General features: G+C 39.0%; 1 protein-coding gene across 5 annotated transcripts in view; it reads right to left on the reverse strand.

Moving 5' to 3' along the window:
* The window catches only part of brip1 (BRCA1 interacting helicase 1), a 342,881-nt gene that overhangs the window by 214,101 nt on the left and 114,879 nt on the right, over nucleotides 1-13,901 (reverse strand). For all 5 annotated transcript variants that reach the window (XM_069911456.1, XM_069911452.1, XM_069911453.1 and 2 more), the window contains exon 17: nucleotides 11,693-11,814. In XM_069911456.1, the coding sequence (XP_069767557.1) occupies nucleotides 11,693-11,814 (122 nt within the window). The remainder of the gene's footprint in view (nucleotides 1-11,692; nucleotides 11,815-13,901) is intronic.

Raw genomic sequence — 13,901 nt, forward strand, 5'->3', positions numbered from 1 at the left:
TAAAGATGTTTTGAAAATATGAAGGAATACATTTTACAAGAGGTTTAATAACAAACTTGATATTACAAAAAATATTAAGGTAACAAATGAGAAGCCAATGTATCTACCTCATATAACCAAACACCAGCCAGTCACTGAAAAATGCCAGTAAGTTACAAAGCAGTTTTACAATCTCACACTAGTGAAAAATCAGAATCATAATTTATTGACATGAACATGTCACAAAATTTGTTGTTTTGCGGAAGCGTCACAGTGCAAACATTTATATAAAACCGTCTTATAAAATAAATAAAAATATTACAAGAAAAAGACCAAGTAAGGCAATGTCAATAGTTAATTGATTATTCAGAAATCTGATGGCCGGGAGTTGGGGGAAGAAACTTTCCTTGTGCTACTGAGTGCTTGTCTTCAGGTTCCTGTACCTTCTCCCCCCCCACCATTGTAGCAGAGTGAAGAGGAAATGGCCTGATTGGTGAGGGTCCTTGGGAATAGAGGCTGCTTTCTTAAGACACTGCCTTTTGTAGACGTCCTCGATGGAGTGATGTCACAGGCAGAGTTAACAAATGCATTTCCGTCAACATGGCAATATCTTCTGTTGACTGTGCTATTAAATACACTGATTTCTAACTTTTAGCATACAAGCTAAACACAACATGGAGACTAGTGAAACATTTATAAAATGAAGAAAATGCCAAATTAATTTTTGATAATTAAAATGCCAACCCAGACAGACTGTGAATTCTCCGTTAGGAAGCCCAGGATCCAATTACAGAGAGGGGTGTCGAGTCCCAGAGAGGACAGGTTCTCCACCAGCCTCTGGGGAATGATCGTATTAAATGCCAAGCTGAAGTCAATGAACAATAACCTGGTGTATGAATCGTTGTTCTCCAGGTGGGCCAGAACAAAGTAAAGCGGGACGGTTATAGCACTGTCCGTGGAACTGTTTCTTCCATAGGTGAATTGAAATGGGTCCAATGTTTCTGGGAGGTGTGCTTTGATAAGATGTGGCTTTTGAAAAGTGCAAAGGAGGAAATAATGAAAGAAAGACTAATGAGTTTACAGAGGGACATCTAGAGCTTTAGGTCAAGGCAAATGAAGGTACAGGCATCAATTATAAAGCAAATGAAAAGACTAGAAATGAGGAATGCTGAGATAGAGATCGTGGGGCAAGACAAAATGACAGGAAAGTTAAAAACAAGTCAACCTGTTCAAAAAAAAAGAATTGATTTAAAAAAATTAATTCAAGGTATTCCTTGACCAGATGGTGATTGATCAGGATTAGTGAAAGTTAAGGTACCCAGTGGAGTTTTGTTTTGACATGTCTATCGAGGATAGAAAACAGGAGGCTGGACAGAGGAATATATGAATAGACAAGTTGAAAAATAAAGTCATGAGAGTTGCAGCAGGATAACAGCTGAGACAGATTTGGAGAGTTCATTTGAGGGTCAAGTACATTGCTAGGGCTGCAAACAGTTTTGTTCAGCCTCATGCAGGGGTCAGAATGAAGGAGGGTGTTAGTACCCATGAAGTAGTATTGGATATGACAATCAACACCATCCCACTGCCAACACATTATGTTACTCACTTGAACAGAGAACACTGATACACTTACTTGAAAGGAGGGATGAGTCAGATATGACTAGCAGGAGAAAGAACATGTGCTTCAGAGGATGCAGTGAGAATGATCATGGCTGGTTTGATTCCCTTTTCAAGTGTTAAGAGGCACTGATTGTGAAAAAAATCTTATTAAAATCGGGTTTATACCCAGCTAACCCACTTTTTTTCCTCGTGGCAATATTTACCTTTGGCAACTCTGAGAGACAAAATGTTCTCAAGGCCAGATGTCATTGTCATTTCATGTAGCAGAGCAGGCCATGAGTGGCAACCAGACCTCAGCTGGTGGAACTTGAGCCAGCACCCCAAGAATGTCCTTTTCAAGATGCATTTAAAAGTTACTTAAATTGATTCAGCCAAATAAAACTGTATCAAAAATCTAGTAGTACTATTCTTTCTTTTTTCTTTGGCTTGGCTTTGCAGATGAAGATTAATGGAGGGGTAATGTCCACGTCAGCTGCAGACTCGTTTGTGGCTGACAAGTCCGATGCAGGACAGGCAGACACGGTTGCAGTGGTTGCAAGGAAAAATTGGTGGGTTGGGGTTGGGTTTTTCCTCCTTTGTCTTTTGTCAGTGAGGTGGGCTCTGCGGTCTTCTTCAAAGGAGGTTGCTGCCCGCCGAACTGTGAGGCGCCAAGATGCACGGTTGGAGGCGAGATCAGCCCACTGGCGATGGTCAATGTGGCAGGCACCAAGAGCTTTCTTTAGGCAGTCCTTGTACCTCTTCTTTGGTGTACCTCTGTCTCGGTGGCCAGTGGAGTGCTCGCCATATAACACGATCTTGGGAAGGCGATGGTCCTCCATTCTGGAGACATGACCTACCCAGCTCAGTTGGATCTTCAGCAGCGTGGATTCGATGCTGTCGGCCTCTGCCATCTCAAGTAATTCAATGTTGGAGATGAAGTCGCTCCAATGAATGTTGAGGATGGAGCGGAGACAACGCTGGTGAAAGCGTTCTAGGAGCCGTAGGTGATGCCAGTAAAGGACCCATGATTTGGAGCCGAACAGGAGTGTGGGTACGACAACAGCTCTGTATACGCTAATCTTTGTGAGGTTTTTCAGTTGGTTGTTTTTCCAGACTCTTTTGTGTAGTCTTCCAAAGGCGCTATTTGCCTTGGCGAGTCTGTTGACTATCTCGTTGTCGATCCTTGCATCCGATGAAATGGTGCAGCCGAGATAGGTAAACTGGTTGACCGTTTTGAGTTTTGTGTGCCCGATGGAGATGTGGTGGGGCTGGTAGTCATGGTGGGGAGCTGGCTGATGGAGAACCTCAGTTTTCTTCAGGCTGACTTCCAGGCCAAACATTTTGGCAGTTTCCGCAAAACAGAGCCATTCAGAGCCAGCTCTTCAGCTTGAGTACTACTATTAGTCAATATACAATAATCATACTAGAATTAATATTGATAATCTGATCAAAATGAATTGGATTGCACTGTCTGTGCTGCCCTTCTTAGCTTAGTACTTGTACTTTGCAGGAGTCCATCAATGGAACAGGAGTTCGATGCACTGGCATGCAACCCCTAATTCTCTGATTAGATTTTAATGAGCTGTGAGCACTCTGGCGGTAGTTCGCTAAGAACTACCTATCAGAAGCAAGTATATTTCCTTTTCTTTTCAAAATAATTTTATCGATTTTAACATACAAAATGTTAAAAAAGCAAAGCAAAATAATAACAAAATTGAATATATAGTGTGCCACATTTTAAATTTCATCCTTATTATTAAATGTGATTGTAAAATACAATATACATATAAATCAATTAAATAGTATTGTAACAAATCACATTATATCTTAATTAGATCTATACAGGATAATTATAATGAAACCAACAAAACTAATCTAACCCCTCCCTCTCATCAAGGTTACAAAAAAAAAGATGGATCAAATCGTGACCTCCAGAAGACGGACAGATCAGCCCTTGAGCTCCCAAATCCTCTAAAACGGGCAATTATGATAATATTCAATAAACATACCTTGTTTTCTCTAAGCTTAGATATGACATTACATACATCCTGTAGCCAGTGGCAAGTACATTTCCAATATCACAGAATGTTCAAGGAATCAATTTTTAGGATTGCTTGCCATCTAACAAAAATACATTGTGCAAGATATGGGTGTCAGAGGGGTTTTGCAACAGAACCTCAAGAGCCAGAAAAATCGCAAGTTGATACAATTTTTTTTTTTTAAAGTGACATTATTATCATGTAATGTACACCTTGGCTTTAATTCTCACAGAAAGTATTACTTTATCACAATATACTACAGTTAATCACACTGAGGTACCATTTAAGGTTTTCAATGACCTCTGCTTTCCATTGTCTGCTCCCTTACAATAGACTGCAAGAGATGAATGGAAAGAGCAGTCCAAAATTATACATCTCTCAGGCATTGTTTTATACGTATTGTTAGTGGTGGCACAGTTAATGCAACACATTTACAGCGGCAGCGTCCTGGGTTCAGATCCACCACTGCAAGCTTATACGTTCTCCCCATGGGTTTCCCCTGGGTTCCTTCCACATTCCAGGGTTAGTAGTTTAATTGGTTACATAGGTGTATTGGGCAGCAGCATCTCGTGGGCCAGAAGGGCCTTTTACTGTGTTGTATCTCTAAAATATTATAGTTCTCTAGTCAACTAATCTAATGATTCATGCTGGAGATAGTATAATCTGATATCATCCTTTCACCATCTCAAGATTAAAAAAAACACTCGAGAATCCATAATACAGATCGTCTGCCTTTCTGGTCGAAAGATGGTAGCAAGGGAATCCTAGTGACATCATAAAATAAAATGAGAAGCAGGTCTTAAAAATTAAAACAAAACTTCAACTAAACCAAGGTACTTTACTCATTTTCAGTTAATGCAATGTGTAAGAGTACCAGTAAATGAATTTAGAAAGCCCTCTAGCCAAGATCAATGATAACTTGCTTCATTGCCACGTAATTAAATAGTCCAATAGAAATAATTTTTATCTTCTGTCATTCACATGTTTAATAATTTAAGTGAAAAACAAAAATCATTAACATTTTCAGAAGTATTATACACGTCACCAAATAGTTTTCAGGTGCCCTGGTATAAAAAAAGCTCAGAACAGCCGACCAATCTTGGCTGAGACAAGAATGATAACAAAATCTTTTCATGTTGACTTTTGCACTAATTTTCACAAGACACGAGTATCTCTCAACTACTTTCTGTAATTAGTCACCATTAAACGGAGGTTAAAAACTAACTCATGATTCTGACAGATTAACTCTTCCTAATCCATGAACCGGCTGCGTTATCTCAGTGCAATTCCATCTGAAACGACAAGGATCTTGGCAGAATCACAGAATAATACAGCATTTTGCCAATCATATATGTACTAAGAAATATGAAGTCTTTGCTGTTTCAGTTGTTTGTGTGTAGCTATCACACCATTTTTCTCTGAACTCCCCAAATTTGACAGCATTGAGTAAGGCACAGACACTTGCAGTCAATATTAGTACAGGTCTTGACATTTCAACGAACACAAAACTTTATGCTTCAAGAAATTATGGTACAAATTTACCCTGGTCTCATATACTCATCTCAATTCAAGTTGCTTCCAGGGATTCTGAACAAGTGACATGATTAAAATCTAATGCAACCAAAACTCTCTTGTGAACGGTGAATGCAATCTACTGTCAGCCAAGCAGAAGTGAAAAAAAATCAAACAGTTTCCCTGGAGGTACATAACTACTATACGCTTCATGCCACTGTGTCTAAGGTGAACTATAAGTGTCAATCATCATTAACAATCCCCAAGGTGACAGCTCCAGTTTTCATATTCTGTGCACTATTTGATGGAAAGTAAAATCTTAAAGGTCATTGCAACTTGCTAAGGACATGATAAACAAACACTGGAAGCACTGCCATTTTTTTAAAAAAAACCAGAAATTGTTACTTACTTTATTCTTTTTTTTAAAAAAACAGAAATTGTTACTTACTTTATTCTTTTAAAAAAAACAGAAATTGTTACTTACTTTATTCTTTTTTTAAAAAAAACAGAAATTGTTACTTACTTTATTCTTTTAAAAAAAACAGAAATTGTTACTTACTTTATTCTTTAAAAAAAAACAGAAATTGTTACTTACTTTATTCTTTTTTTTTAAAAAAACAGAAATTGTTACTTACTTTATCCTTTTTAAAAAAAACAGAAATTGTTACTTACTTCATTCTTTTTTTTAAAAAAACAGAAATTGTTACTTACTTTATTCTTTTTTTAAAAAAACAGAAATTGTTACTTACTTTATTCTTTAAAAAAAAACAGAAATTGTTACTTACTTTATTCTTTTTTTTAAAAAAACAGAAATTGTTACTTACTTTATTCTTTTTTTTAAAACGAACTGCAAATTTTAAACCGATATTTGGAAAAAACTATGCAATACTCTAATGAATTGACAGTATCCATTCCCTAGCCAATAAATAGATAAAATGCCACTTTAATTTATAATTGAAAAAACATTTTTCAAAGTATTTAGGAGAAAAAGAAACCAAGTATCCCTTCTAGCTGCAGCCAGACATCAAACCGTCATCGGTGATATTTTAAAAAATAGTACATGATAGGAAACCAAAGGTGATTTTTGTGATCAGCAGCGCAAAATCCATCAAATGCACCCAAAAGTGTTTAGGAAGAAAAATTATCGTTATCCAGAGTTATCTCGCGCATCAAAAATCTCCAAACAAGAATGAAATAAATTTAATTGGAGACAAGGGTTCTGAAATGGCAAGAGCTCTAATACAATAGTTCAACTTTTGAGTTCTTAGATTTTATACATACAAGTGCAAAAATTAGACGTTGAACTGACACGGTTGATAGTATGGTCACTTCAGAACCCAGCTTTATCCCTGGTCTAGGATAACTCCGACTATCTAGTGCACAATATTTCATAAGAATCATTGAATTGATGTCACTTCTCCCAGCTCAAGAGCAAAAACATCTCAATATAGTGTGAAGGACTAGAATTTTCATTAGGATGGCTTGCATTCCTCCTTAAAAAAAAATCACCAAAACTGATGCATTGTTTGCTCAGGTCCATGATGTATAGAATAGAGGTTCTTTATCAAGAAGTGCCATGTTGATTACCAATTTTTGTTATTTTCTAAAATCCCCACTTTCACATATACTAAGCTTGAGCCAAAATGATTCAGTCCAACCTATATCAATAAATGGTTGACCCCGCCAGAAATAGTACAAACACAAGTTCCAACAACATCTGAGCTCAGAACGTACTGCATTTCGAACAAATCGGTTTTATTATTGCTACAACACTGGCATTAGTCATTCTCCTTTCACACCGGCAACCCATTAAATAAGTGTGTGAATGACCAGTGTTGAAATACTGGGAGGGCCATTCACACTGGACTATGAAATCACGGGTCAGTGAGCCCTTTCACATTAAATACCCACCATCACAGAGCTAAAGGGGGGCAACCTCCAGCAGTCATGTATTACATACTTGCAGGCAGTGAATGCTTTATTCTGTAAGGAAACACAATTTAGATTACCCACACCTCCCTCCAGCCTCTCACTTTCTGGTATGTTCCCACCCCTCACTCTCCAGGTGGGGAGGTGATGTTATAAGTGAGAAAACAGATTTGATGGGTCTCAAAAGCAAGGACTCTGAATGCACTCATGTCGTGAATGATTTTATTTACAAAAGACAGGCATATATAATGGGGATAACATACGCGCACAGTTTACAGTGAGCATGGTAAAGAGGTAGCAGGAATAAAATGCATACGAACATAGGAAAGTCACACTGACAATGAAACATACGCGCACCATTTATAGTGAGTGTGGTAAAAATCGGACTGGCAATGAAACCTGCGTAAAAATGGTATCTCGCCAACCAATCAGAATGCTAGAAGTAATTGAGGATTATTTTTACTCCATACCACAAACGTTCAATTTGATGAACAGCACGTGGACTATTTGGAGTCGTTCCAACAAGTTCCGATTGTCCTCATTCTGTATTCTTTCCAAATGCTAGTTAACAGTGTTCTCTGCTACGATCTTTTGAAGTATACCTTAATTTAATGGTTTCATTAAAATTATGCGTTTACTTTCCCACCTGTGTTTTATTCCCATTACAATTTTCTGACACTGGAGGTTTATATATGTCAGCACAACATCATGGGCTGAAAGGTTCATACGGTGTTGTACATAATGCATAATTATGTTTTAAATAAGCATGAATAATTTTGTTTAAATACAAGATCGTAATACATTGATCAGGATTGCAAATTTAGTAAATTAAATACAAAGTTTATACCTTGAATCTATTTTTAAAATCAGTGTTGTAAGAATATCTTTTGTTTCCTTCACGTTCCTGCACGCACGCAAGAACATCATCAGAGCGTCACTAATGCTATCCGGCATAGCGGGTTCCTGTTCACATTGGAGCACAGTCAAAATGACTTGGTTCTGATACTACCTTCTAGGTAGTACCAGTATTGGGTTGATTTGTACCCCCTTCACCACCCCCTCCTCCCCCACTGGGTTTGAAGTGTTCACACTGGCGGGTGAACCGGTAAATTCTCACGTTCACCTGCCAGTGTGAAAGGGGCTATAGAGACACACAACATGGAGTCAAGCACCCACCCACCCAACTCACCAATGACAACCAAGTCCCATTTGCCTGTATTTGGCACAATCCTTTTCTATCCATGCAACTCTTTAAACACCTTTCAAATGTTATAATTATGCTCACCTTCACTGACTCCAGCAGGTTAATCCAAAACCATTGTGTAAAATGTTGCTCCTCTGGGCCCTTTTAAATCTTTCCCCTCACACCTTAAACTTGTATCCCCCAACTTTAAACTTAATTTTCAAAATATTTACAGCATGGTAGAAGCCAATTGCTGCCCAATTACACCCAGATTAACCTACAAACCCATACGTTTTAGAGGGTGGGAGAAAACCGGAGCACCAAGGGAAAACCCACAAAGACATGGGGAGAACGTGCAAACTCCTTAGACAGAATTGGATTCGAACCTGGGTCACTCCCGTCATGGCATTACGCTAACCGCAACGCTAACTGTGCCACCCCACTATTATGGAATAAAGACTTAACTATTCACCTTATCTGTGCCCACATGATTTTATACAATTCTACAAAGGTCACTTGTCCCAGCATAACCGGTCTCTCTTTACAATTCAAGCTCTCTAGCCCCAGCAACATCCTCATTAATCTTTTCTGCATCATGTCAAGGTTAATGAGATCCTTCTTATTAATGGATGACCAGAACTGCACAAAGTACTCCAAGTGTGGTCTCACCTTGAGCTGTAACCTGATGCCTAACAACTGTACTCATCATCCTAACGGATTAACACAAGTGTGCCAAATGCCTTCACCACTTGGTCTCCTCTTTCAGTGAACGATATACAGTAAAACCCATGCTGTTGCCTCAAGCAACAGCAAAAAAAAATAAGGAAGTTTAAAATTGGTATGCCTCGCTGTTAGTTCACCAATCACGCAACACACAATCCCAAGCAACTGGAAAATATACTTATCCGGCATCTACCAATGTACCCAAAGGTGTCGGATACCAGGGGTTTTACTATATCTCCTGCACACTCCAGGGCCCCACCATTTTTAACATGAACAATGACCAAGTAGGACTTGGCAACAAAAGCCAGGACAAATCCAAACCAACTCAATGGAGCAATAGACTATATTCTCAATTATAAATGAAATGTGAGAAGAGGTGAAGAAACGGATGCTCAGTTTCCATACCACAAAACCTCTTCATAAATTTTAATCCAAGAGTTGATCTTAAGAAGCAAGGAGCAAGTGGCGACCTTTCCCATCAAAATGATGCCCGAGAATGGTGTGAACGAGAAATTGAAAAAGATTCATGACAGTTTTTCATCACTGAGAACTGGGGAAAAATGTCACCCAGCAGAAAGAAAAGGGAAAACAGGTCCTTCAGCCCAATATGCCTGAGCTGAGCATGTTGCACCCATTAAACTAACCCTATTTTGTTCTCCCACATTCTACCGCTCACTCCTGCATTTTGTCACTTTGCAGTGGACAATTAATGTATCAACCTGGGGTGTGGGAGTAAACTAGTCACACAGACATGGCTAAGAGTGAAATGTGTAGCAGCAACTTGATTAGTTGCACCATTTGGTTGTCCTATTATTGATCATTTCAGCCTCTGGGGTCAGTCATCTTCAACTGCTTCTTTAAAAACTATTATGCGATCAGACGCATGAGGGTGTTTGATCTGCAACTCCTAGTTCAAGGTCATGCTTTACCACCAACTCATGAGAGATGGAAAATAAATGCTTATTTTACCAGAACATCCACATTCTTTGAATGAACAAAATTTAAAAAGATCAGCTGATAGCTTTTTCTACCCATGATAAAAGGATGGAAATAATCTTCGAGTTCTGTAAAATATAATTCACCCCTGTAGCTCAGACCTCCAATAAGAAAAGATGCAAAGTCCTAATCAGTTTGGAAAAATCAATACAAAACCCAAAAGTTCTATGTGGAAATACTGTAATAATTTAATTACAATAGTGAATGCATTGTTTAGAAGCAAATTGCCTCTAGCGTATATCAACTATTCTTGCAGCACAGTGGCCTCCAATCAGAAAGACAATCCTCCAGCTCCACCCTCTAACTCCCACCAACAAGGCAAATTTGTATCCAATTTGCTATCTTACCCTGATCCTGTTATTTCATTTTCCTATCCAGTTTCCGAGACAATACCTGTGAAAGACCTTCTTAAAGTTCATGAGACAATCATGCCTCCAAATTTGCTTGGTCATCTCTTCAAAAAACACAACCAAATTTGTGAGGTGCATTTCTCCATGTGCAATCATGAATCAGTGTCTGCTTTTCCAAATTCAGGTCAATCCTGTCCCTCAGAATCCCCTCCAATAACTTCTCCAAGGCTGATATTAAGCTCACCAGCCTATAGTTCCCAGACTTGTCCTTGCAGCCTTCCTTAATTAGAAGCACAACATTTGTCACCCTATCATCTTCTTGCAAGTCACCCCTGCAAGAAAAAATACAAGTATCTCTGCCAGAACTCCTCCATTTTTTCTCTGGCTTCCCACAATGTCCTACGATGCATTTGGTCAGACTGAGAGATGCATCCATGTTTATGCATTTCAGACCTCCAGCACCTCCTCATCTGTAATATGAACCCTAAAGACATCACTATTTACTTTTCCAAAGTCCCTAATATTCTTGATTTACTCCATTATAAATACAGACAAGATATGCTCATTTAGGACCTCGACCATGTCTTGTAACTTCACACATTGTTCCTTAAGGGGCCCTATTCTCCCCCTAGTTACCCTTTTGCCTTTAGAATCTCCAAACATTCTACCTTACCTGATCTATCAAAGCTCTCGTGTGCCCTTTTAGCCACCACCCTTTCCCAAAATTCCTTTATGTACTCTGTATTCCTACATATCTAAACTTCAAAGGATTCACTTGCCTGTACCTAACACACATCTACTCCTTTTTCTTGATCACAGCTCAATTTCTTACCATCTAGGTTTCTGTATTCTTGCCTTATTTGCACTTCGCTCTAACAGGAACATGTTCCCGAACTCTACCTCTCTCACTTTTAACCACCGCTCCCCACCCCCACACTTACCAAACATCTCTTCACCTGCAAACAGCCTTCCAAAATCAGCCCTTGCAAGCTTCTGCCAAGTACCATCAAAATTGACCTTGCTCCCAAATTGGGATTTTAACTTATGGACCAAATAGCTATACCTATTTGTGTATAGGTATATCTAACCTATTTTAAAACTAAGAGAATTATGCTCGCTGATCTTAAAGTGCTCCCCCAGTGATACTTCAGTCACCTGCCCAGCCTTGTTTGCCAAGAGAAATATCGAAACTTTTTTTTGAAACTTTGATTTATTATTTCTGTGTATTTTGAAGACAACTTACTGTTCATAATCATAAAAATGCATAACACATTTTTAGGAGTTCTTGCATACAATTTTATTAAAACCCACACATATTTTGTTGTGAGTGGAAAGCTTTCAACAGCCTTTCTTAGCTTCCTTCTTAGATTTACATTACTTGCCTGGAGGTCTTTGACATTTGGAAAAGGAATTCCTACTGTAACGACTGCACGGGCATTATCATCTGAGAAATCAAGCCCTTCGCTGACTTTCCCCCTGCAAACAGCTACCAGGAGAGCCCCACCTAAGATCAAAAACAGAGGAAAAAAAAAATCAAACCACTGCACCAGAAGAAAAGGTTAAAAGGGTAAATACAAGTCAATTCACTAAAAGATTACTAAAAGTGTATATCTAACCATTTTGACCTTGGGCTAAAAGGTTCCACTAACTTCAGTCTTTTAGTACTTACGTGTAATTTAGTTTGGTCAATAGAAAACATACCATTTAATTCCACAAATGAACAGCTTGAAATAGGTTTTTGTTTAAATGTTTTCTTAACACTCACTTAAGTCTCTCACATTACCTACAAATAGGCTCAGCCACAGTTGTGTAAACCAACCCAAAATAATTGTCTATGCAAGGCTATTTTGCAAGCCATGTGTCAAGGAACATTCTGCTATAATAGGAAGCTATGGAACCAGACAATATGCTGGCTGTGACATCGATGACCCGTGCTCTGGATTTAGGTGTACCTCCAGCCAAGCTGTTCCAGTTCAGTTACAGTCTTGACTGTTATTTGACAAAAGCAGGGGGGGGGGGAAAAATAACACAAGGCAAATTCAATCTCACTAATTCCCTCTCAGTATACTCTCAAATATCAACTATGTCATGGACAGGGCCAACAAGCTGAATTCCAGAGCCAAGGCACTATTTGAACAAACAAGGCATCCAGTGGTAAAAGCAAAGTCCACAAGTAAAAGTAAAATATTCTTGTTGGAATCAATTACAGGAATTTCTCAGGGCAGTGCTCTAGGCCCAAACATCTTCAGCTGCTTCATCATTAAATGGCCTTCCTTTCATGACAAGGTCAGAAATATGGATATTTAGTAACGACTACACAATATTCAATTCTTTTTGCAATCCCTCAGAAAACAAACCCCCAAAACATCTCCAACAAGAAAGTCACAATAAAGGATGTAGACCCAAAATGCTGACTGTCCATTTTTACCCGTGGATGCTGCCTGACCTGCCGAGTTCCTCCAGCAATTCTTCATCTGCTCAAGATTCCAGCAGCTGTTGCTTTTGTGTTTCTCCATCAAATGAAAGTCTAACAACTCATGTTTAATATTCAATGGGATTGCCTTCACCAAGTCACTCCCAACCATCAATATCTTGATCATCACCAATGGACCAGTCCCATCAATATCATGGCTTCGAGAAGGTTTGATGAGAAATGTGCTGCACAAAATAACTATCTGCTGACACTCCAAAATTCAAAGCATTTCAACCATCCACAAAGCACAATGAATGTGAAGGATTAACCATATAACAGTTTATGACATGGAAACAGGCCATCTCGGCCCTCAAGTCCACGCCGATTCACTCAAACAACTCCGCAAGATCCCCCCTCCTATTCTCCGCCCATAACCCTCCAACCCCCTCTTATCCATGTACATAATCCAGCCTCCTCTTAAATGAAAGAACTGACTCTGCCTCAACCATTTCCTCTAGAAGATTATTCCATTCAAACACCACTCTTGGAGTGAAGAAGCATCCTCTCATGTTTCTCCTAAAATTTTGCCCCTTTATCCGCAACTTGTGTCCTCTTGTTTCAACCTCCCCTGCTCTCAGCCGTCTACGTTCCAATGAATAAAGTCCTAACCTCTTCAATCTTTCTCTGTACTCTAGGTATTTTAAGCCAGACAACATCCTGGTAAATCTTCTCTGGACCCTCTCCACCTTATCTATATCCTTCCTATAATTTGGAGACCAGAACTGAACACAATACTCCAAACCTGGCCTCACCAATGCCTTAAACAGTTGCAGCATCACTTCCCAGCTCCTATACTCTATGCTATGATTTATGAAGGCAAACATACCAAATGCCTTCGTAACCAACCTGTCAACATGGGCATCCACCTTCAAGGAACACTGCACCATAACTCCAAGATCTCTTTGTCCTTGTGCATTCCCCAATGTCCTCCCCTTTACTACACGTCCTATTTTGATTATTTTTACCGAAATGAAGCACCTCACACTTCTCTACATTAAATTCCATCTGCCATCTTTCAGCCCAACTCTCCAAACAAACCAAATCCCTCTGTAATCCCTGAAAACCTTCCTCGCTATCCACCACTCCCCCTATTTTCGTATCGTCTGCATATTTACTTA

Source organism: Narcine bancroftii, chromosome 14, assembly GCF_036971445.1.
Source record: "Narcine bancroftii isolate sNarBan1 chromosome 14, sNarBan1.hap1, whole genome shotgun sequence".
Classification (NCBI taxonomy): Eukaryota; Metazoa; Chordata; class Chondrichthyes; order Torpediniformes; family Narcinidae; genus Narcine; species Narcine bancroftii.